The sequence below is a fragment of the Lontra canadensis genome, unplaced genomic scaffold (genome assembly GCF_010015895.1).
Source record: "Lontra canadensis isolate GAN:19392208 unplaced genomic scaffold, GSC_riverotter_1.0 scaffold48, whole genome shotgun sequence".
Lineage (NCBI taxonomy): Eukaryota > Metazoa > Chordata > Mammalia > Carnivora > Mustelidae > Lontra > Lontra canadensis.
In genome coordinates, this window is record NW_022631042.1 from 2,366,719 (window position 1) to 2,393,583 (window position 26,865).

The following is a 26,865-nucleotide window of genomic DNA, read 5'->3' on the forward strand; positions in this document are numbered from 1 at the left end:
AAAAAAAAAAACCCTTGGGAAAACCCCAGGGGAGTTAGAACAAGAAAGTTGTTGGTGTTTACTAATATGGCCCTTCAAGTGAAAGAATGGGAATGGAATTCAGGGGAAAAAAAAAAAAAAAGTGATAATGTGGAAGGAATAATTGAGGAAAAGGGGTAAGTATAAAATGAGTTATATGTGAAATGAATACATTCAAGGGAGTCTAGGTCAGCAGGAAAAGCAAATTGAGCAACTGGCTAAATTTATCTTTGTCTTTAAAATATATTTCCCAGTTAATCCTAAGAAAAAACCCAAGACTTATCTTTGTTTCTCAGGTCTATCATTTGCTCCCCAGACCCCTGGTTATCATTTTGAACATGTGAAGAAACAAGTTAAGACAACTTGTGGTAGAGCAAGATTAGAAATAATGGTTCCTTGTTCCCAGAGTGTTTTCTCAGCATACAAACCACATCTTTTTTTGCTGTGGATTTTTAAAATCATAATGTTTCATGTAGCAACAACCTGAACAGTTAAACCTATTATCTTCTGTTATAATACTTTGGCCATGCATATAATTATTGCACATTCCTGTTCTGTTAATTATTACTTGTACCCCTTGGAGCATAAGCAGTGTCCTTAAATTTCAAGTGAATAAAATAATCTCTACTGCATAGCACATTTATGAGGAATATGAATATAATATGAAAATAAAAATAAATGTAATAGCAGAGTTTCTGTGTTATTGTCACATATGAGAAAACAGCCTTAGGGAAGTGAAAGTCAGAGAGACGCAACTACAAAGCAGCAGAGCCTGGACTCAAAGCCAGGTGCTCTACTTCCACAGACTGTGGAAGTGCCCAGCACAGGACCTAACATCTTCCTGTGAGGCTGCCGTGATTTAATCCTGGTACCAGAGAGAGAACTGGCGAAAGGAAGAGTGGTAGTAGTGCCCCAGCACCAGCAGCAGGCTTTACACCATTGATGTTCACCCTCTGGTTCTGTGAAGGAATCCCACAGGTCACCTACAGAGGATTTATAATAGCAACAGGGATAGGAAAACAGGAAAAACAGCATTGCTCCATCCTCTTCCCTGATCCTGCGAGGCACCTGTCTTTGGAAATTGAGGCAAGTACACTGTGCCAAACAGTGGCAAAAGTGGAACAAAAATTACATAGAAGGCAGGCAGTCTAGGTTAACCATACACTTGAGGTTCCATTGTATTTCTCTATTCCAAAACACTAGACGCGTCAAAGCTAACAACCAGCCACATCTTCCTGATCATGCATTCATATGCATCTTTTCCATTTTGCCTCCTTTGTTTTCAGAAGATCAAGGTGATACAGAAATATGAAAGGAGAGCAATGATTTCATTTATTTTTCAAAAGGTAAAAAGACACAAAAAGTTAGTAATACAACAGGGTGCTTGAGATAAACTTAATTTTATCGTATAAATAGTTCAACACATGTCTTCCATGTTTTGTCAGTTTGTCCTCTGTTAAATATTACTTTTATCTGCAAAAAGATTTCAGAATTACACAACGTCCAGTTGTTCTGTGGTTCATAACTTTTGCACATGATTCAAGATATTCCTCAACTTCGTTCCTATCATATTTTCTCCTTTCTTGATTTTGCGGCCGTTTTTAATTTCCATCTGTATTTACTCACTGTCCTCATCCCAGCCCACCAGTTACTTTTCCCCCCAGAACAGTGTCTGAGATTTTATGGTCAGGTTCAAAGCTCTGTGTAATACGATATCCTCCTACATATATGTTCTCATTTCCTACAACACCCCCTCTCATCCTCCCTTTGGTCCTCCTAAACTTCAAATACAGTCCATTGATGCAGTTAGCCAAAAAATATCTCATTCCAAATGTAGCATCCTCCCTTACTAATACAGGCATATCCTTATCCTTTATTCTTAATATCCCTTGAGAATCCCGCTTTGTCAGGCATCATATTACATAGGCATTTTCAGATTTCAGCATACTGTAACTTTACTTTTCCTAATGGCATTATCCTTGACGATGTATAATGACTGTGAATAACAGCTTACAAGTCCGTTTTCAGAACATCGGACAGTATATATCTATAAAGACAGAAATAATTCACTTATATGTTAAATGATGAATCACTAAATTCTACACTTGAAACTAATAGTACAGTGTATGTTAACTACCGAATTTAAATAAAAACCACAAAAAAATAAAAAATAATTCACTGGCTGTTGAGAACAGATCCTTACTTATTGTGCTCATGTTCAGAAATTTTGACTTACACATTAGGATATTTGAGGGAAGTAGATGTTGTGCCTTTTTATTAATGTACTGGAGAGCTACCTGATTTTTAATTTTGCCTTATGTGTACTGCATTGACTTTAGCAAAATTTGAGTGTCTTCAAGTAGAGAGAGCTAGATTTCTAATACATACCGTATCTGGGTGCAAGAACTTAAATAACAGGAGACTAAGCTTGAATTCCTTTTTTTTTTTTTTTTTTTTTTTTTTTCTTTTAAGACCACAACATTAAGTAGCTTTCCAAAGAAAGTGTTTGTTTTTCCTATTTGGGGAAAACTTTTTGTAATACCACATAGAGCAACAACATTTATATTGCTAACCATTTAGTAATCTAAATGAATTTTATCCCCCATCCTTATTATTTCAAATAAGTTATGAGACCTTCTAAACAGAACGAGTATAGAGGATTATTTTATGATTTATGGGAAATTGGAATAATCACAGCATGTCATAAACAGTTTTGCCTACCTTTTTATATATTTATTCTCAATTCTAAATCCACCTATGCAGAGAGCTGATTGATCTTCTTGTTTTCAGATGTTTTTGAATGAAAATTTATAAAGCAACATGTACAGAATCACAGTTCATTAGTTAGACCTGATTTCCCTGCTATGTTATTTCATTATCCTAATTTTAAAATTGCTTTCACATAAAATGTATGTATCATTTTAGTTGATAACTACTTAGTCACTTACTCAAAAAATGAGCAGTAATTTTGAAGACTATTTGGAAAAAACAGCCACAAAGTAACTTTTCTGGTTTTTACAATCTATTTTTTTACAGCATTATTTTGAAAATAATTAACAGTTATTTGAAAGGGGTAAAGAAATAAGAGAACTGTGGCAAAACCATAAGTAATTTTACAAAATTAAACCAGACTCAAAAATCAAGCTAATGAACATACAACAGCTGAAATTTCATTGACATGGTTGGTGCTTCTGAGCCTGCCACACACCCACCACTTGTATGATCACTGATGCCCAGCCAAGCAGAAATCTGGACTTGAAGCAGGTCAACAAAACTAAACATAATTATAATGACACTTGAGATGTAGCTTGTATTGTATAAAGAATAATGCCTTTATAAAATTAGCTGTGGATTTAGGAATACATGTTGTAATAGTAATCCACAAAGGTTACCATGGAAAGAGACAGGATTATTTGCTGGACATTCTAAGAGATACTGAATAATTACTCATTCTCTCTGAACTTTAGCGATTTTATTAATTTTGATGGACTATGTCAAATAGTGATATTAATAAATCTAAACTACCTAAAAGCCCTACTTATCCTTTATTTGAGTCAGTCATCTTTTTGGTTTTATTTACATTTATTATATGCAATTTTAAAAAATTAGTCATATTTTTAAAGATATATGGTCTCAAATTATTATTTAGTTAAGTGTATTTGTATTTAACTGTTAACCAATATTAGTAAATATATACTACAAATTCTCATAAGTTGCTCATAATTTATTGCCCTTTAATATAAATTTAAAGATAGAAAATGTTATTTATCAGAAATTAGTTTATCTAATTATCTGATTATCTAAAATAATTTAAGTGATCAGTTTTCAATCAAATTTGGACCTCCTTTGCATTTTGGCAATCTATGTTTTTTAAAAATATTTTTTGTATTTCTATGAAGAGAAATATCCAGCTGTTCAATTCTAATATCAGATTTTGAGGATAAAAACTATTTTTTATTATAACTTAGATGGCACAGTAATGAATGGCTCTAGCAATTGGCATTATATGTTATTTAAATGATCCTGTAAAATTTGGACATTTGACTATGTACTATTGTAGGTATTGCTCTGAGAGCATGATACCTGCAATGTTTTAGTAATGCCACAAACTCAAAATTAATTTTTCTATCCATGTGCAGATTTTAGGCTGAAATTTTTTGTGAGTTAGAAGTAATAATGGATTCATATAGGTATGAGCTTGAGCTCAAAACTAATTGTATTATAAACTTTGCCTAGATTTTCTATGTTCAAGATGCTTTTAGATTTTCTTGGTCTTCCTTTGTAAAGGACCTCTGGACGAAAATTTTACAAGGTAATTGTACCATTTCTTTTGAAATTAAAGAATAGCATTTTTATGCAAGATCATAATTTTTTATGATTTTTTATCTTTTGATCTATTTCTTTTGCAAACACAATTGCTTTATTTAGCATTATAGGATTCTTCAGTGATGGTAATAATATTCAAAATTACCTAAATTCCTCAGTATTTACTACTCCACAGTATACTCACTGTCTTTTTCATTATCCTTCCCATTCTTTTGTTATCATTTTGAGCTCTCCACTTCCTACTTCCTGCCGCTTATCCATGTTTTTTAGCTTTGTAGCTAAAATGCAGCACAGATAAATAATTCACCATTTGAAAATGAATGAAACATATATAATATAGTCTGCTCTTTCAAAAGTGTTAACTTGCCTGTGAATGTGCTAGCACACAACAGTGGCATGACTGATGAAGCCGATGATAACATACTGGTAAAGGGAGCAGAATTAAGGCAAAACGACAAAGCAAACCAAAAAGCTACCCCAAAGATAGAATCTTTTTTTTTTTTTTAGGTAATTTTTCTTCCGGGCACCTGGGTGGTTCAGTCAGGTAATTGTCTGCCTTCAGCACAGGTCATGATTCTGGGGTCCTGGGACTGAGTCCCCACATCTGACTCCCTGTTCCACAGGGAGCCTCCTTCTCCCTCTGCCTCTCTCTCTCTCTCTCTCTGTCTCTTGTGAATAAATAAATAAAATCTTTTTAAAAAAGGTATTTTTCTTTTGCCACCATGAGGCAAGTCATCTTCAATCTTGTTCACCATTGCATTAGAGAGAAACAAATTAAAAAAAAGGCAGAAGGCAGAAAAAAATAGGGACACTTTAGTCAGTATTATAATTTTTAAAAAGTCTGTTTTCTTAACCTTTAACATACATTATAGTCTGTGGGTATCTATATCTTAAAATACTTGTAAACCCACAATCATGCTTAAGATTTTAAAATATATTAAGTTGTACACATGTTTATATGTAACATATATATGAGGTCAAATATATATAAAATGTATGTATGTATATGTACATATATGGATGCATATTTACAACTATAGTGCATGTATAAACATACTCAGTAGTCCAACATAACTTTTTTATATTTGCATGTTTTATTTCAGTTTCTCCATTAGCATACATTTTATTTAGGGACTTTCTGATTGTAATTATGTGTATTACCCATCACCTTTGATCAAACATAGACTTGGGTAGATAGTGACAGTTTTGTTTTTTAATTTACCAGTGCCTAGACAGAACACAGTTTTGCTAAATTTTTCTTTTCTTTTATTCTAACATCTGTCCATTGTCCAAGTTGAGTTATTCTTCAAAGTATGCCACAAATATGTCATGTGCATTCTCTATTCAACTTATTTAAATTATCTCTTTATTTTGAATTTGCATAAAACAAAATATGTAGGAATATATGTCATAACTTAAGGTAATTAATTTTTACTACTCTCAGTTGTTGTGTGTTAATATTCTCCCCACCCCTAAAACTTTAAATTTTTTAATGACAAGGAGTAAAGTACATTTTTTAAGAAAAATAAATGACCATGAATAAGCTGAGCAAGATATTAATTGAGCTTTCAAGTGCTCTTGAAATTATTAATAATAAAGATTCATTGTTTTTTGTAATTGAAAATGTCATTTAGAATGATATAAATTTCCATTCCATGTGAATGGTACTTTTAGATGTAGAGTTTAATTGTCAACATCAAACATTGTATTTAATAAACCAAATAAAAATCCTTGACTTATTCCAGATTATATAATTATAATTGTTTATTTGATAACAAAGAAATCTGGCTTAGGCAGAAACTACTTCTACCAGTTAGATTCATTTCTAAATAATTCATATTTTTATTTTTACTGTAATAGATTAGAAATAATGACCCCAAAGTCAGCTCAACATATGATGCAGAATGTCTCTATGGTCATTAATTTGAAAGCAAAAGAAGTCACCAATGTCTGGGTACTTCTGTGAGGACTGCTGTGCTTGTATTTTTCAGTAGTTAACTATACAATTTTAAAGCTCAACTCTTAAGGATTCTGGATAATTAATTTAGGTGTAAATATTTGGAACAGTCCATTTTTTAAATAAGAGACATTGTGAAGAGCAGTATGTATATAGATCAACTTAGTTATATAAAAAGAATAAGCAAAAAACTATGGAAATTTATGATGCTATGACAGAGTTTCACATCACTTTGAAGTCCCCATTAACTTCTATGTTTAACCATGATTAATTGCTAAACCTTGGAGTACTTCCATCATGAAATATGTGAGCATGACCACATTCCTTCTGAGGACTTTGTCATATGAAGTAAATCTGAAAAATGGGGACTAGTAGATATAAATGCATTGTATTTTTGGTGATTCAGTTAAGTTATAATACTTTATAGAGGTTGCAAACTCAAGTACCTATGGTGGCTATACAGGTGACATAAAAGATGAAGAAGGAAACACAAAACCATAAGGAACAGTGGAAATGGATTGTCTCATGAGAAGTCCTAAGTCTTACAAAAAGGCATTCAAATTCAAGATTTCAAAACCTTGTGCCAGCAAATAAAGCATGTTTCCTGGCCTCATTTGGGCCATGTGCTATGTTTTTGGAGATTTGCTTAAATAATAAGATAAAGAGACCCCATTTTTTAAAAATATATGAGCTACATTATTATTGCATAAAATACTAAGAGAAAAACAATATAAATAGAAAAAATAAGCAAATAACATAAGCTAGAGATTTAATATTATAATGAATTTCCTTCAGTATTTTTTCATGCACCTTACATAATTATTGCATTATTGCTTCAACAATGTTTTCATAGGTATTAATTTTAGGTATTATAACATAATTGGTAGACACATCTATTGTAATGCCTGTATTGTAGTCAGTTATGTAGGTATGACATAATTTACCACTCCTTTTGTATTGGTATTTAACTTTTTTTTCAGTATTCTAAATTACATGATGAACTTAATCTTGTTTTAATTTTTTCTTTTTCTTTCTTTGCATTTGTATATTTTTCCAAAATTAAAATAATCAAAGTGTGTGGACATTTTTGAGGCTCTTTCTAATTCCCATATTATTCTCTAAAACTTATATCCTCATGATGAAATCATAGTAAGTATTCTCTCCTACAAAACCTCTGCCAAAATAATAAATATTTAAATATTTCATAATTTGCTAAAAGAAAACATATGATTATGACAATACTTAAATGACCAAGTTTCACTTAAACATATCTTGGTATAAATAAAATGTAACTTCTATTGGCCTCATTATTTCCCAGATAGTATCTTTGAAACAATCTTGAAATGTAAAGAATCTATATGAGTAGATGTCAATACTTCTTACAGTACATATGTTTCTTTCTGTTGACATATTTGCATTTAAGTTGATAGAAATTCCCAGTGGTATCTAATCACGGATGTGACAAACACATTTATGAAAGGACCTGTTAAAAAGTAATAGCTCTACTTTCATGATTTAGGATAAACAAATTCTGGTGCTTTATGAAACGATAAGATAGCAAATAAAAAAGTAACTATGCTTTGAACACAGAAGACTTAAAATGCACATGGAAAGAAAGATCAATTTAATTCTTCCACTATTTTATTGTTGGGGGTGGGGGCAATGATTTGCTCTTTGGTTGAACTTACTTTATCAGGTCTCACTGGGGTAAAGCACCGTGGAGTGAATTGTTCATGTTCTGGAATTTCTCATTCTAGCCAACATAGAATTTTTCCTTTCATTGTTACATACCTTGGGAGTTAACAGGCATTTGTAGCTGAATAATTATACTATGACAGGTATGTGTTATCTGCATAAACTCAAATTAAGCTCCTATTAAAAACATAATCTGCATGAAGTATGAACACATATGCTTTCTGTTTTCCTTGGTTTATATCATTAATTTTAATGATGACAGAAAGCAGATGAATTATGTCACTGTTTGTTTGAGGAACCCAGATAAATTCAGGTTCCTTAAATTTAGAGGGCAAATCCTATTTAATCCAGCTGTAAGGGCTGTATATTGTTACGAAGATAAAGTGATACTAATTTTTCGCAAACTTGGGAACAAAGCAATTTCATATTTTTTTTGCAAATAAGGTTAGAAATATCTTAATTCCTTCTACTTATCTTTACTATATTAATAGTATATTGCAAGGTCTGTATTAAATACAATTTTATCTGTCATGATCAATTCAGTTTAGATTAACTCAAGGTCTAACATGTGAACTACAGGGAATGCAGAGTTAAGAGATATTATGACAACATTTTATTTATGATGTGTACTCATGAAGTAACATGGTTGTGCAAATCAAGTACCAAAAAAATTAGGTTTTTATAAGTTCTCCAGCTATACTTAATTTTAGAAATTGGGTACCTGGCTTAATATATACTAGTAATGTGACCTTAGGTGAGGCACTTTTTCTCTTTTTTACTCCATCTACAAAATTAGGATATTTCAACTCTGTATTTCACAACTCTGCAATCTCAAGGGATATTTTGAGGGTGAAAAATAATACCTACAAAAGACTTAGAAGATTGTGCTTGGCTAATAGTGGCTTAACAGATATTAGCTATTGTTATCATGGAAAATGAGTTATCAGCATGCTATCATACCAAAGATGTATCATTCATAATATATTTATGTTAATTAAAATTATAATTAACTAGATTTCTGTATGTTTTAAATGTGCTTCTCTATGTTAAAACACAATATATTTCATTTAATCCTTGAGGCAAATCTGTAGATTATTTCCATTTATAGGAATATTGGTATTTCAAAGAGATCAGTAATTAGCACAAGTCATAACATTCAGATTTCATAATCCATAAACAATATTTTGTCACATCTACCTTAAAATACAAATGACAGGAATTTTCTGGATCACAGTAAAGCCATATGATTTCTGGAGACCAATTTCAGAGGTAAGATTTCTCCTGTACAAAAGTAGTGCTTGAACACACTATAGACATTGAAATCAGTGGGGCTAGGAGCCAACCATCCCTATTTAGGTTTAATCTGTAGATAAACTTAATGGAAATGTTGTCTACCCTGATGTTGTTATCTTTCTTTCTGTTTTGGAACCTAAGAATTTCTCAGGAACAGAAATTATAGCCAATAAAAATGTCTTCTTATCTAGAGAATGATCATAGATCATGAAAAACTGGACAATATTTTATATAATGGACATATTGTTATTTAATAGATAGAATTTATTTTTGTTATAAGTTATACAGTTGATTTTGTAGCTTTACTTGCTGAGGAAAATGCCCTTTCCAGGTGTATATATCAAAAAAGTAGTGGTAGTTATTGAATAAGTATAATAACAATTAATACTAACTAAATATTTTAGCATCAAATGACTACATTTTGGATTCAAAACCAAATATTATAGTTCTTATACATCTAAAACTACTCAAAACAAGGGGCATCTGGGTGGCTCAATCACTTAAAGTCTGACTCTTGATTTTGGTTTAGGTCCTGATCTCTGGGGTGGGAAATCGAGCCCCATATCGGGCTCTGCACTGGACATGGAGCCTGCTTAAGATTATTTCCTTCTCCCTCTCTTTTTGCCCCTCCCCCTCACCACATATACATGTTCTTTCTCAAAAAAAAAAAAAACTACTCTAAACAATTAATATAAAAAGAAGGCATAACAATGTGTTTTAATTCTGAATTACTTTCACTGAGGTTTTCTCTTTGCTTGTTTGCTTTTGCTTTATATTCCAGTTAATAGTCATTTATTTTCAGTGATGTTTTATTTTATTGCAGAGAAAGATACAATTCTAATGTATATATATATATGTATATATACATATATATATTATATATCTAATGTATATATAATATGGCTGAAGTCATAGTTAAATCTAAAGCAGAACTAATATAATCATAGCAACCAATCATATTTGCTTTATTCATATAACATTCAGTAACAGAGACCAGGGTTACATTTCTTTTATATCTTCTTCAATGTACATTGTTAAATAACTCTTTTTGACAGACTAGCTTTTATGAAGTTTATTGTTTGTTATTGGTCTTATATTCTTTTGAAGAGCCAAGGACTTTTAATAGTTCTCGACTTTGAAATCACTATGGAAAATAAGAAGGTTCAAACAGGCCAGGAAACTAAGTTTGAAGGATTAGAATAGCACAAGAATTGGGACTAAAGTTCAGAAGCTGAATTTATAAAAATAAATGAATTCCAAGTAACAATACATACAGAATGAAAAAGAAAATGGTTTTTAAAAATCTGGATATCCCTGCATTATGCTCATGGAGAGTGGACAAAGAGCCAGAAGCAAATGTCCAAGTTCAGAGTGGTAGGATAATAAAATCACACCATGTTCGAAATAGAAAGGTCTTTATAAAATAACTGATTTGGAAACTCTTAATGTGACTACCACATAAAGTCATTAATCCCTAAAGACTGCTTATAAAGCAGGTATATGCTTAGCTTCAGTTTTCTTGAGGAAAGAATCCATAGCTGTGCTGGAAAATGCAAGGGGGTTCTGTTGTAAAAGAAGTTAAAAAAATGTAAGCTACAAAGAAGCTTGACCAAATAACTTGACCAAGACACAACATTACAGCATACAAAAATACTCTAAACAGCTAAAATGTGTAAAAACACCTAATTCTCCCCTCCCCGACTATGGCAGTGGTTCTTTTCCTGTCACCAGGCAGGGATGTCTCTCAATCATCCTGCACATCACTGCCTGATTCATCATAATATTGCCCCTCCTTGATGCTATTGTTCTTCTGCGAAAATTATCACTGTGTCACTGACACCTTCTGAATACACATTAAAGTGCTTATTTTGGCACAGAAAACTTTCCCCAGTTAGATTCCAAATATATTTTTTAGCCTTATCTCTTAATGTATGCATATATCCTTCATTGTCTAAGTTCGACTTTGTTATTTATCAGATATGAATTTATTTTTGAGTGGATTTTACTCATGCTGTTTCCCCTGGATAGAATAATCTGTCTCCCTTCCTCCTCTGCCCTCGATGAGCTCCTCTGACCCTCTGCACCCACAACCAATGCACACACATACACGCACATGTATGCTCAGAGATATACTCCTCTCACCAAAATACATCTTTCAAGTGTGAAATCAAATAAAGCCTTTTTTCCTATGCTGAAACAGAAAATTAACCCCATTTTGAACTCCTGTGGCTTCCATTTTTTACATTTTAGGGTACCTCTAACATACTATGTGTGGTAAACCCATTTTTTTAAATACCGTAGTTAAAAACATCAATTTGGAAAGAGTTCTGCTATCAAATTCTTATTCTGCCACTAATCAGCTTTATGACTTTGGGTATTTTATGTAAATGTCTGTTTCTCATCTGTAAAGCTGGTATAATAATAGAAGCATTTGAAGATTAAAGTGAAATAATTTACTTGAAGTACTAAGACACATTGATAGTGTATGCTCATTGTTAAGTGAAATAACCACCAAATAGCTTTATAATCATGTAATATTGTATGCATATAATGTGCTACTGTTATGTATTTTTTGTTATTTCTTGTACCTTCACATCTCAAATTTCTTAATCACAGATCACTATGTATTTATCATATTAATTTTTATATTAGTGCTTCATAAAACTTTCTAAAATATAAAAATGAAATGCCAGTAGGAAATTTATGTATATTATAAGTAGAAAATTACATTTGGCAAGCCCAAATAGCTCCTCTAGTTTGCTTATATCCAGGAGATACTTGGTGTAAGTTCTGTTGAATACAAAATGATGAAGTGGAACAGTTACACTGGAGTGATAGGGTACACAGGAGAGAGTTTCATTGGTCAGAAAGATTCTTGAAGTTCTACAAAGGAACATTCTGGTAATTTTACCCTCAATGAAGATGTCTCTAATAAGAGTATAGTATTTATTAATAAGGCCCAATGAAAATTATTAAAGAGAAACGGCGTGTAAAAACAAAAAGACTGTATGGTTATACTCTTTTTGACTAGGTTTTATTTTTTATCATTTATGTAAGAGTAATCCCATATTTGAAATGTGTAACAAGTATCAATAATAATAACACAATAATACAGAAAAGTCAAAGGGTGTGATATTTCCTAAAACAAACTTTAAAACTCGCTTTAATATTTGAATTGTATAGTCTGCCTCTAACACACAATTGTGTTCATCTGGGTCATATCCTTAAATCATTAGCCCCTCGAGTCTGGGGCTTATGTCCTTTCTTTTCCTGTTATATAGTTTTTCTATAAAGCCTCTTTGACTCAGTCACACACTCATTTATTCACTCATTCTTTCATTGAGCTTTAACTCAATTCTATTTTAGTATTTTAAAAAAATACATAGCAAATAAGATTCTTTCCCTCAACTCAAAATAATTTAATAGGGGAGAAAAGAACATATGCACCATGGAATATCAAAGTTGAAGGTAACAGATGACACTAAGAGGGTATGAATAGACTGCTCTGCAAATTCCAGGGAGAAATTATTTTTTTCTGCTGGGAAAAATCAATGACCATTTAATGGATTGCATATCATGACCTAAACTTTAAATAATGAGTAAAATGTGTACATTAGAGAAAAATGATTCAAATGGAAGAAGAATGACATACCCGACTATTTGGGACATGTATTTATTCATCTGTACTGCCATTAAAAGGTATTTAGTATAACCCTGGTTAATAAAAATAAGTGGGTTTTTTTTTTTTTTGGTATAATTCCCTGCTTGTAGATTTAATGGCTTTTCTATTTTTTATTTTTTATTATTTTTTTTACTATGACTGTGATGTGATGACAAATCTTCTTTTCTTGGAGGCCTTCCTGATTTTCCAGTTTTATTCTTTACTGTTCAGAGACTGGGATTTAGGATCTAGAGCTGCATTGTCCAGTAGAGCTTCTGTGACAATGGAAATGTCTGTACCCATGCAGGCCTGTAGTAACAATTCTCATGTGACTGTTGAGAACTTGAAATGTAGCTAGTGTAACTGAGGCATGGAATCTTTAGTTTTAATTAATTAAATAGCTGCATGTGGCTCATGGCTATAATATTATGCAACATAGATCTAGTCACCTTTTTGGGAAAAAGTAAATTCCAGATGAATTTGATCCACAAAAGCAGTCACCTTTGGGCAAAATAGAGTATGCCACAGTATTTCCTGTGAGATCCTATTACATCCCATCTTTGCTGAAGCCAGTATAGTCATTGCCTTGTAGTATTGTTAATTGGGATATGCACAAAGGAAGCTAATAAATTATATCTGAAGCAATCTCTTAAGACTTCTGCTAGGAAGAGACTTTTTAATTTACTCTTAAAGGAAAAGAAGTTCAACCTGGGGTTGAAGGATGAGGAAAGGTGAGGAGAGAAGAAAGAGGTTTCAAACAGAGATGAGAAAAAAACATAGTGTGACCAGGGAATACTTGATAATTCAATATAACTGGCAAATAAGGTATGTCTCGTGAAGTAAGAGAGGAGAAAGAGCAATTTGAAAAAAAAAAATAGAATAATACACATTTTTAAATACTGTCAATGTATCGGTTTGACTTAATTTTATTTGGTTTCCCAGCCAAAATGGTCATTCTATTATATGTATGTAGGATTTTCTCTTTTTTTTTTCTTTTTACAAACATCATTTATGTTTTAATCATTAAATAACACAACTGAAATTACAACTTTGTTACCTAAATTTATTACTTGGGGAAGATTGAGATTTAGGAAATTTATTGCCATGATGTCACCAATGGTTTCTAATTTATAAGACTTTGGATTAGACATTAGCACAGTTATTATTTCCTCTAATGTCTTACCTCACCACAGTCTAATAACATTCAGGAAATCCAAAAGACAAAGGGGAAAGAGTGGTCTTGAAAGCTAAAAATAGTTGCTGAAAACTGATGCAATCATGTAATAAAATATGGCTCAATAACTTATATGATATGCTCACAGTATCTGCTAAAGCAATTAGAATCCATGCAGCTAGATTTTTGTTCATGGATTTCTAAAAATGAATATTATTTCAACCCAACTAAGACATAGAAAGCTATGAAGTTTAATTGTGTACATTGGTCTTAGGATTTCTGGTCTTATTATTTGCACATGTGATCTATTTAACATTAAAACAGAAAATTATTGAGTAACAATCAGATTTCAAAAGGCCTCTAAGCCCAGTCAGAAGGTTGTCTATGTGATATGTTACATATAACAACATAGGATGTTATTATTCAGTTATATTAACACACTTGTTTTGTTCAGTTTTGTTTTTTTCACAATGGGTTAATATTTTTACACATCTAATAGGTCTTGCTCACAAGATAACAAGAACAACAATGTAGGTGTTTCTTTATATCAATCACATTGAATTTATCAGATATATTAAAAGGATTGTCTCTTTTAGTTGAGAAATTTTACGCAGACTATAATTAGTGATACTGTTCAGGAAAGCTTTTGAACTAGGCTGTGGTCTAGCTATAGGTAAGAAAAATTTTCAGTGCATTTTTGGGAGTCCATGGGATTTAGAAATATTTTAAACACCTCTCCTAATTTCCACTGATGAAAATACAGGCAGGCATTTCCACTGTGGCACAAGAGATACCGATCAATATGGGAAAGAATGATTTTACCATAGCAACTATTAACAATGCAAAAATGAAATTAATTTTTTTTTTTTTAGAAATTGCTAATTTGAGTTTCAGAAGGATTTAGGAATTCCCTGAGGCCCAGAATTAATAAGGCAGAGCCAGGGATAATAGTTCTGTCTGATATCAATACCTTTGCACCCCATTACAGTATGTAATGGGTATACATTTTACACTGTAAACATTCATATGTAAGAAATGTCTTTTAAGTCCCTATTCAGGAATCAATTAATGTTTATTCCAGGCTCTCTTATTAGTAGGCTGAAAAGGAAATTCAAAGCTTTACTCTTTAGTAGAGTTATGTAAGAATATAGAATTACCCAGAAATTTGGGTAAGAGTTACATTTAAAGGGAAATGCAGAAACAAAAAGGCCAGCTTTGAACACATTATCTGACACCATGACAAAGGGTAGTTTTTCATCTTCTCTTGAACCATAACTGTCATGCTTAACCTCTCTGCTATTAAGTTTAATCCTTGACTTTGTAAATCAAATATTAAACATGAGGTTGGGAGAACTTATCTACCTTGACATTGTCTTATTAACTTGGACACAAGTTCCCAGACATCAAGTGTCTCATATTTGGTGGGTAACTCCTCTATCTTTTGTCAATTTTGCAAAATATCTTATAAGGACAAGAAATTTGTAATAATACTAAAAACAATATTTTCAACCACATCATCACTTCTCTCTGCTTATTATGAGAAATAATCACCTATGCAAATTCTAATAAGTGTCTGTGATTTGTAGCAATAGAGTCTATATCTTTTACTGAGAGATTTCTTTTGGATTATTACCTAATTTTTATCAAAATGTATCTAAATAATACTTAAGAGATTCTTCTGTACTTTTTGTTGGCATATGTCACATTTCATATTATCATTTTAATATTCAAGTACCTATGATAAATTTGTATTTGTTAACAAGTTTATAATTTGGTTACTTACATATCTGTCTTAAAGTTATATTTCAGATTATGCTAGGAAAGTTTACAACAATAATGATAATATGTGTCAAATTTTCATATTCTTTTGTTATAGTGGTTATGTGAACAGAATTAGAGTAAAAATAGTGTTCATCTTTTATTGTGCTGCTTTAAAAATGCTTTATTTCAGTTCTTTAATCCTTATAATAAACATGGGAAGTTAAATACCCTATTGGCATTGACTTTTAGAGACCTAAAGCTCAGAGAGATTAATTGGTGACCAAAGAACCAGAGCTAATCCTTGGCCCAAACGGGCCTGACTTCTGACTCACTGCCCTTCCCAGTACAACTTAGCACAGTTCTGAGAAACCTCATAAATTTCTGTGCTCTGTAAATTTCAGAACTCAGCTAAAGGACCATCATTGCCCTGGGATACCTAATTACCGATACAGAACCATTGCGAGCAAAGGATAAAATCAGTAATTCTCACTCACAGTAATAAAGATGGAGAATGCTTTTGGTTTGCTTCCTTTTGCACTCTTCTTCCCTAACTCAAATGAATTTTAAGAGTCATAATTTGAACCTCTGCCATTAGCTCCATCAGAATTACTAAATGTTAAAGAAAGTGATCCTTATTGACCATAAAATGAACACCCTTTATTATTCTAAGGAGATGGAAAATACTTTATGTGAATAGTAGAGAAATTGCCAAAAAAGCTATTTTATTTCGGTCTGTGGACAAGTTAATGTGCTACTGGAAAAAGCATATATATTCTGACCTAATTAATTCACAGAGAACTTGGTTCTAAAAAGAGTGCTTAGAAATGACCCCTTCCCCCAATTTACTCTGCTCTCACATAGACATTGCTTTTCAGTAGCTTGATGCATTCTGAAAACAGGGTCTCTGTCATGAGTTAGCTATTTCCTTCTTAAGGCTTCTGTTGCAGAGCTTTCTGGAATTCTTTCTACCTTGGTACTTGTGTGTATTTCTGTAGTCAGGTAGTGAGGTTTTCACTCCAGTTTCTGGGTACGTGAGCCTCAGCTGAGCAGATTTTCCCCTGATAAAAATGTGTCACCTCTATACTGTTGTTCTGATGACACTACCTCCAGGCCTACCTCCCCTAACATCCAGTTTGATATTTCACGTTTACAGAAATTGATAGTTTTCAGGTATTTCCCACCTTCTAATTTGAGTAATTTGAAAATGCTTGAGAAGCATATAAACAGGAAAGTTGTAGGAATGATAGAGTGGGGAGGTGACTTCTGTGGCTATTTAGCATTTCCTTCTGGAAGGTCCATAGGGAAAAGTAAAATAGTGTATTTTGTTAGATCTAATATAGCGGATTGCTATTTTTTCCTGTTTGTGGAGGGAGAAAAAGAGTCATTTAAATATAAACTTCTCTCCTTTCAAGAGCCATTAGGGTTGTGCTTGGCCTACTTATGTGATAAGATGATCACTCTATTCTTATTATGACATGTCTTATTCCTTGGAGTTCATTTATACATTATTACTTATAACATGCTAAATGTTACTGAAAATCACCAAGCTAAGAAGATTTTGGCAGTAATAGTTGGTTTTAATTTCCTTAGGTAATTTTGCCATCTCTAAAGTTTACCAAATAATATCCCTGGAGGATGGACATGAGTATTCAACCTCTCTCTAATTAACAAGTATGTTAACATACTTCCTCTTATAAATATATTCAGCCCTTTGTTTTCTTCTCTACAGGATAACATTTTTAAGCTGGAGGACTCACATTTTGAAAATGGCCGTGGGAAGAGTCCGTATGACCCTAAACTGCTGACAGCATCTCTTTTAATAGGTGCGTAGTCAACAATCAGTTAAACAGTGCATTTTCTATAGATAATAACCAGATTGCTGTTCCTTTTTATATATCAAGACTTTCCATTATTAATCACAAACTATCTTAGGAGGATGTCAGTTGAGGTATTTTCAAATATTTTGAAAATGAAGAAAACACACTAAATGCTGTTTTGGTTTTTACACTCTCTAGTTTGTGATTCTTTTTAATCAAAGTGGTTTAATAAGTGTCTTTAAAATTGCCTGCTCAATCAGTATACATCCCCACTAGAACTTTAAAATTTATATTCTGAGAGAAAATGGTTTTGGTTTTCATTTTATGAAAGAGGTGTTTCCAGGGGAAATTTTGACAAGTCAGAAGGCAAGAATGATACTCAGTCTATCTTATTCAGTGTCATTACAAGATTTGTCATACTCTCAACATTTAGACAACTTAATCAGCACAATCAGTTTTAATGGTTGTACAATTGGCAGAGACGCTATTGTGTTACTTGTATTAATGAAGGGCCTCTGTATTCATCTTTTTTTTTTAACTTTAGTTTTTTTTTTTTTAATGTAACAAAAACACTTAAAGTATTTCCTCTACACATTCTTCTAACCATCTTCTTTTCTGATTGTCTTCTTTTTTTCCTTCAACAATGTAGCTGGGGAGGAAATGCTTAGTCATAGTTCTAAAGGTTGGAAATAGGAAGATAGAAGCAAGCAGAAGAAGGAGAAAACTTTAATCTGTATTGAAAGATAAAGAATTATTTCCACATACTTTTAATCACCTTTAAACTATGTTAAATAAACACATGAAAAGTGATACATCATTAAACAATTATTCTTTTTTTCTTTTCTTTTAACTTTTGGGCATACCAACAATGAAAACACAAAAGATTCTGAGTCATTACTCTATTCCAGAATATATTTTTCTGTATGATCATGTAGAGATTATATAACTTTTATTTCCTTTTCTTTTTTTTCCCCTTTTCTAGAAAATGTAGGAAATAACTATTTGATAATAAAAAATAGTGAAACTTATGGAGTATAAAATTTCTGACTTTTGCATAAGAAATCTAGATTTTTTTAAAAAAGGAAAATATAGGTTATTATTTGATGGTGTCCAAAGTTCAGTTTTGCCAGTCTTCTCTTTTTAAAAATAACTTTTTTTCTACTTAACAAAATAAACTCTAGTCATACTGACTACAGCGTTAAGTATGAAGATACATTTTTCCAGTATTCTCTAGTGTTTACTTTACCACTGTTTCACTGATCTCTTTTCTATTAAGAATAAGAACATTACAACATGAATTATCTTCTCTATTGCTTTTCAGATGTAGACAATTTCAGTCCATTTGATCCATTTATGGAGCTTTTTAACAAAAGTTTAAGACCTGAAGGAATGCAGCAAATGCAGCACACTTATAATTTACCTATTCACAGATGGCCTAGTGATTACATGTGGATGACTTCCTTAAGTGCACACACAGAAATGTGAAAGTTGTCTTAAACAAAAGGGAGGAGTTCTACCTTGCTCAAACTTGCAGCCTATACTTACTTAAATTGCATACTGAATAAAAAAATAAAAAAAGATAGATATTCCTCAAAAAGCAGTATGTTAAATTATGCCTAAAGCAGCTTTAATTTGTGGTATGTTTCTCAGTGGGGATTTGCTTGATTATTTATTTTAATATTCCATTGAGAAAGGATGATGACAAGTAAGTATTACATAGTTCATATGGTATGCAACCACACAAAGGCCACAAAGAATATGAAACTCCATAGTTTGGGTTTTATATTAGAACTTCTTTGAAAAAGCTGTATAAGTTTGTGAAAAGGAAAAGAGAATGAGGGAAGTTTCATGAGTCAAGAAAAGGATGTGTGGCTTAAAAAAAAAAGGCAGCTTTTAAATGCAAGTCTAGACTTCACCTATCCAATCTGTAAAATAATCAGGTAACTTTTAGAGGTGTTTGGTGCTTCTTGACAAGGAAAATTATTCAAGCCAACATAAATTAATTTCTGAATCAGCTGGATAGCAAGATACAAAAAAATGAACACGTCATACTAGACCTTGTAAAATCCCTCAAAATATCAGCGACATCATTTTAATTCAAGAACTGGGTTTGTTACCTTCTTTCTTTGTAACTAGGCTATAAATTCTTATTCTTGTAGTACATTTAATTCCCTTTGTTGAGTTTTTCTTGTCATTTTCTCTTATGCTGTTTTAAAAAGCATTTGATAGAGTTGTTTTTTTGTTTTTATTTTAACATAAGTGCTCTCTATAGCACTTCCCAAACTTCTACATACAGGAATTACAGGTGTCTCTGAAATATACAGATTGTGCATTGAATGTTTGAGAATGGCTATTGGGAAAGCCTATGTGCCCAAGAGATTTTGCATGTATTTTCCTCATCTCATCACATGAGAGAAATATTTAAGGTAGTTCTGGGCTGTTTCCTTCCCCAGTACTGGGAAATAAAATTTCATGTTTGACTCAAACCATGTATAAACTGGTTAGAGGAGTCTTCACAGCAGATACTTTTTATATCATCAGTCAGCCCCTTATTAAGCAGTTTCAACCACTAATAAGCTTTCAATCCAGATGACAGCTTAAAAATTAATGAAATTTATCAATGCTTAGTATAACTTTTCAAAACGCCATAGTTTTTTTATCATTAATTTTTTTAATAGACTTTGCTTTTTAGAGCAGTTTTAGGTTCACAGGAAAAGGAGAAGATATCAGAGATATTATATATATCCCCCACACCCACTCGTATAGGCTTCCCCATTATCCACTTCCTCCACCATAATGGTACATTTGTTCTAAGTGTTGAACCAACACTGACACATCATTATAAGTCTCAGACATAAGGAGGGCACTAGGAATACTGGTGTTATATGTAAGTGATGAGTCACTAAATTCTACTCCTGGAACTAATAGTACACTGTATATTAACTAACTGGAATTTAAACAAATTGCCATGGGATTTTAAGCTGATGACCGCAGAAAATATGGATTCTTTCTTGAGCAGTGCATAGCTACTAAATTAAGTCTCCAAATCCTATAACATGTCCTAAGTTTTGAGAGGACCATCAGGGAAGAGAGGGAAAACCGAAAGGAAAGAAATCAGAGAGGGAGACAAACCATGACAGACTCTTAACTCTGGGACACAAACTGAGGGTCACTGAAGGGTAGGGGGATGGAGGCATGGGGTAACTAGTGATGGACATTAAGTGGGCACATGATATGATGAGCACTGGGTGTTATACACTGCTGATGAATTTTGGAACACTACATCTGCAACTAGTGTACTATGTTTTGGCTAATTGAATTTAAATTTAAAAATTTTATAAAATAAATTTCCTTAGTAAGGTTAGTTTTTCAAATGTCCCTTAATAAAAATCATTTTGTCAGTACGAAATTATTGGTATTTATTTTTAAGTATGTCTTGTTTCATCCACCTGTAAATATTTTAATTGTAATGACTTTGTTTAAAAATCCTTTATTAAAAATAATTTCTCCCCTACTCAGAATAAATGCCAGGTCTGGACACAAGAATAATATCTTATATTTTCCACACTAATTGTCATCTCACATTTTCATGATGTGAAAGGTGTAGTCAACTTGAAAGTATTTTTGTTTCCTCATTGTATTGTTCCCCAGGCATTGTAGTGCTAATAATTTAGAAATAACCTATCACTGAGTAATATTGTTGAAATCTATTTCAGCAGTCTAGGACTTTTAGCTATGGTCTATTTCCCCAAGACAGAATTCTGCCTTGCCTCAGGAAAAAAAATAATAATTTAACAGTAGAATATGCTCTTACTTGGTATTAGATCACATGAGGTACTCCCTAAATTAATTAATTATAATTGAGAATATTATTTGAACCTCCCTGAACCTCAGTTTCCTTATACGTAAAATGGCATGGCCATGCTGATTCCCCTAGTTTGTTGTGAAAGTTAAGACAGTTTAATAACGTACCATGTTTGGGTACTTAACATATTTCTGGAATGTATGTAGAAGTAGAAGCCAAGAAAAAAAAATAACAGTGGTGGCTATAAAGGAGTCTGAGAGAGAGAGTTGGTACCTTATTAACTTTATATTTTTAATTTTGCACCATGTACACATGTAAACTCAAAAAATGTTAGTTTAAAAGGATAACATAAGTAAGAAGGCCAGCATATTATATTTATTGGTACAGAGAAGATACCCAATAGACGTAAAAATGTAAAATTATTCCCATACCCTTCCATTCTCAAGAAATGGGTTTCATCCATGCCCTGCATGTGTGTGCATGTTTGTGTGAGAGTGTGTATAATCTGTGTGCAAGAGAGAGACATAAATTCATTTTTCTCTGTTTCTAATTACTCCTCTACTCTGTGAGTGGAATTTACTCAAGGTGTTAACAACATAATGGCTTGTCCTTAGGTTTGTTTGATTTTTGCTCAACATCCATGTCACACGTTACACCTGTGTTAGTAATGCTGTGATTTCATCAGGAAATGTTTTTTTTTTTTCACCTTCTACTTCTTACCACACCCTTCTTAGGAATTGCAACCCAATACAGTAACTGATCTAAGCCACATTTTGAGCTGTGAACATTTGAGCTGTGAACATAAAGTCCAGAAGTACATACGAACTTTTGTTTTTAACACATGCTTCTCAGGTAATTCTACCATGGTGGAAATGCATTTCACTAAACTCTTTGTTCACCTCAGTAAAGAATGCTTTCCATAGAGATAGTTTAGAAATCTTACAGTTAAGAAAGAATGGCAGAGTACTCAAATACTAACTTCATATTTGATAATTTTTCGATACTTAGTTACATCTGTCAGCACTAAATTTTCTTGGTCTGATGTATTATTTTTGAGTCATCAAACTTGCTATGTGGTGTCTGTTGTGAAGAGACTAAAAACTTTGTTGGACAGAGTATCCACAGCCACTTTTTGATATATATATAACAATTCCTTGAACATATTTATACCATCAGTTTAATAAAATTGGACAAATGTCATATTTTCTTTCACTATAGCTTAGTACATATAGAAAACCAGAAGTATGCATTTTAACCATGATGCTATTTGAATCATTGTAGGATACATTTACCTAATACTTCAGATTTTTCAAGAAGACATATTAAGGGTCAGGAAACCGGAAAATTAGCATTATGCCCAAAAATCAACATATAATTTGATAACTTCATAAATGACCTAGGAACTTCAAGAGAAGTTTGACAAGTAGACATTTTTTGTTAAACATATTTGTTCTCCAAAAATAAGCCAACTGAGATATAGTAAATTTCTTATACTCACTTATCATTAGATCATTTTATATAGCCACAGAATGTACTAACTCTTTAATCCATGATGGAGATTTATAAGTATATTAAATAAAGCACATTCTAAGTTGACTATAATTTATTTGCCTATGAGAATGCAAAAGTAGGATATTCTATCACCTGTACATTTGGGTGTAATAACAAATATGTCCTACAATTTCTGTGGAGCATTCATCCCTGATAAGAATCCTATAGATACCTCTGCAGAAGGTCTGGTTTAAGGCCTCATATAAAAAACAGTTACTGATAGTGAGTATTGACAATATGAGAATGTACCTTTCATGGCCACTTAATCGTCAGGTGCCCCTACAGCTCCCCAAAATCACATTGACTCTTGCTAAAAGTTAATATTCAGGTGGGAGGGAATTTCTTATGATTGGAGGCAACCAGTGCCTAAACTGAAAACTTCTTTTGGTGTCTAAGTCAGTTCTTTAATTCTGTTTTCAGTAATAAATTGATCAGTAGCTTTCCTACTGAAGAACTCTCTCTAAATGACCTACTTATCTGTTGTCAAAAGAAAAGCAGAATCAAACTTTCTGCTTTTGTCTTCATTTATATAGATTTTTGCCTTGCTTATGTGGAAATGAATGAAAAAAGTATAAGTTATAAAACAAGTGTATAAATTAATAAGAGAAACAAATACTTATATGTATCCAAATAATAGCTGCTTTTGGTGTTGATTTGTTACTTCCGAATCTCCCCTGCATAGAGTTTATATGTAATAACAAGTGTAATTATGGATTTTACTCATGCTAAAGCAAGAAAAAAAAAGTTTGGATGAAATAGAGGAAAGGTACTAAGTCTACTAATTTCCAGTTATAGTAAAAAAAGTCACAGAGAAGTAAAAAAAAAAAAAATGACATTCTTTACTCTTCCGTTTCTGTTTATACCTCCTGTTAGGCATGTTCTGTCTGACTACGCTCTGGTATGAAATTGTCCAGTCGCCTCTTTTCGTGATTCTCTTTTCACATTTCCTGATTTTCATAACCTAACACGTCATTGAGAGGGCAATGAGGTTCAACTAATAATTTAATACTTTTGATTTTTCAAGGTAAAGAGGACTCAAGGCGTCCTATGGTAGATGTGTAACATTAAAATATTTGAAATTAGTATTAAAATTTTAGGCTGCTTTTACAACACATTTTTAACTAGGGGCCTGTTATTCACACAAATAATTTACCTGAAGTTTAGAAATCCGTTACATCTATTTATAAATTATTTATAAAAAGATATAATATCAACCTTAATAAAAGTGTTAAACAGCAATTGAAAATAAGTTAAAATTAAGGAGACAGTAGGAATTTACATATTTCAAAGTACCTTTGAAACTTATGGCTTATTCATAGCATTTTTGTGCTTTTAGAAAATGTTTATTTTTTTTTTACCTTGGCAGATAAAATGTTATTGCAGCATATTATGATAAAAGCAGGTCAAATTTGAACTTGGTATTTAATTAGGTAAAGAGAACACAAGATGCTTTTGAATCCCAAAATACCACGACAATTTAGAGTAATAGAGTACCATTCCTTTATGTACTACTTTGTACTTACTATATTGTCAAAGTGCTATTTTTACTTGCCCTGAGTCACAGCAATCCAAAATAAATGATCACTGTCTTAAAACTCATTTGTAAGAAAACGTATCTTTTTATTAATATTTCAAGCTAGACCTTGGAGTTGTGTCGTGATTCACTCTGCTTAGCTCTTCTCCACTGCCTTGGACATTCTCCAAAGGTTGGTGCATTCAGACACATTAGAGGACCACAGGTCCTACCAAAGGAATTGATTGAGTTGGATCACTGAGAATGTCTATTTTCATTATAAAACCTTTATCTGTAAGTGAGAAGTCAGGGTATGGACAAAGAATATCACATGAGAAATCAGTTAACAAGACTTTCCCAAAGGCATTTATGCTTAAAGATGCACAGGAAGTTTTTTTTCAGTTTATCTAATAAATATGAAAATCCTTTGGAAATGATAGTGTTATACAAATGTTTAAGTTATAATTTATCTACTCCTATTTTATTTTCTGATTATTTTTCAAATCAGTGAATACAGAAACATTAACTTAATCCAAATGACCAACAAGATAATATTAAGTTTACTATCATTATGGTAGATTATTTAGAGGAAAATTTTATATTTTTTAATTGTTTCATTTTGCTGATAATTCACTATCAGTAAGCAGGCAATAATGTGTTTCATGGATGAAATAAGAGGACTACTTTTCTTTAAAAGAAAGAAAATATAATTTTTACTACCTCCAGTTTATTAAGAGCTGGTATGGTTTAGTGGAAGAGGATTGGGATTAAACAGGCCTGAGCTTGAACTTTCACCCTTACTTTCCTAGTCATCAACTGAGCAACCTTGGGTTTCTCGAGCTATAAAATAGGGATAACATTTACATCATGGGGTTGTTGACAGAACTAAATGAGATAATTTGAAAGTGTCAAGTCACTGCCTAGCTGCCCTGCAAACACAGAATGGTATTCAGTAAATATTAACTTCTCTTTCTCCTCCCTTTTTCCTTTTCCTTTTAACCTGGTCACTGTGAGTCCTCCATTATTAAACTCTGACCTGGAGTTAGAGTTTAATTAAATATTAATTAAATAATAATAAATATTAGTTTAATTAAATATTTAATAATTTAAGTAGAAATGAATCAAGAAACAGAATCTTTAATTGTGGTGATTATGACCTGTATTTGTGAAAATTTCCTCCTCTTCAGACTTTTCTCCTTTTTTAACATTTTTTACTTGTACTTATTTAAGTAAAATTTCTACACTCAACATGGGGCTTGAATTCATGACCCTGAAATCAAGAGTCATGTTCTCCTGAGTCAGGCAGATGCCAGACATAATTCTTTTATATCTTAAATTCTTTTTAGACTATGTGATGACTTATAGTCAGTTAGAACATTTTTCCCATTTGATATATTCAAAAATAAAAAGCAAGAAAACAGTTTTGGGGAAGAAAATATTAGTCCTTTCTAAAGTATTGCAAAATCTTACTCAGGTACCACTAAAAAGGAAATATATTGTGAAAATTTAATTTCCATTAAAATAAAAACTATAAATAATATTTTATGGTGGGATCTTACCCTAATAAATAAGGATATTAGAAGTGCAATAGCTTTACACATATAAAAATGTAATGAATATAGTATACCTTTTTTCTTTTGTCCACATAATGTAGAAAGGAATAAATGTTATGTTTTAGTAATATCCCTGAAATCATATTTTACTTCATTTTACAAAGTTCTTAATGAGTAGTCAGATACTTAGTGAGCATTTACTAAGTTGAAAAAGTTAAAGTATTACTAAAATACTTTCAAGAAAGACATAGGATAAAAGTAAATAACTGCTTAATGATGCAGAAAGCATTTCTCTTTCTCTTAGCGTCTTTACATGAAACTTATTTTGTGTGTTTTTTCTTTCCTTAATTTAATTAAAGGATGTGTACCTGCTTTTATTTTGTCACAACACAGATGGAGAATTATACTCCGGGACTGCGGCTGATTTTATGGGGCGCGATTTTGCAATCTTCAGAACTCTCGGGCACCACCATCCAATTAGGACAGAGCAGCATGATTCCAGGTGGCTCAATGGTAGGTGGTGCGGGCCAGGGCCCAGGCATGTTACATAACATGTGTAACTGTACTTGTCATGGACAGCTTACCTTGTGACTTGAGACTTAGTGTGCAATTAAACTCATGGTGGTGATTCATGACTATGGGTGTGAGAAAACAGGGGAAGACGAGAAAAACGAGATTAAAAACTCAGGAAAATATTTGCTTCATGCCAGAATTGAAGTTTCTCAGTAGTTAACTGTGGAA

The 26,865-nt window shown here is 32.1% G+C and overlaps 1 protein-coding gene and 1 long non-coding RNA gene across 5 annotated transcripts in view; one reads left to right on the forward strand and one right to left on the reverse strand.

The window, feature by feature from the left end:
- The window catches only part of SEMA3A (semaphorin 3A), a 306,101-nt gene that overhangs the window by 202,273 nt on the left and 76,963 nt on the right, over nt 1-26,865 (forward strand). For all 3 annotated transcript variants that reach the window (XM_032873239.1, XM_032873237.1, XM_032873236.1), the window contains 2 exons: nt 17,615-17,708; nt 26,518-26,637. In XM_032873239.1, coding sequence (XP_032729130.1) covers nt 17,615-17,708; nt 26,518-26,637 — 214 coding nt within the window. The remainder of the gene's footprint in view (nt 1-17,614; nt 17,709-26,517; nt 26,638-26,865) is intronic.
- LOC116876866 overlaps nt 1-26,865 on the reverse strand; it is a 62,378-nt gene that overhangs the window by 13,485 nt on the left and 22,028 nt on the right. The gene's annotated exons all lie outside the window — the stretch shown is intronic.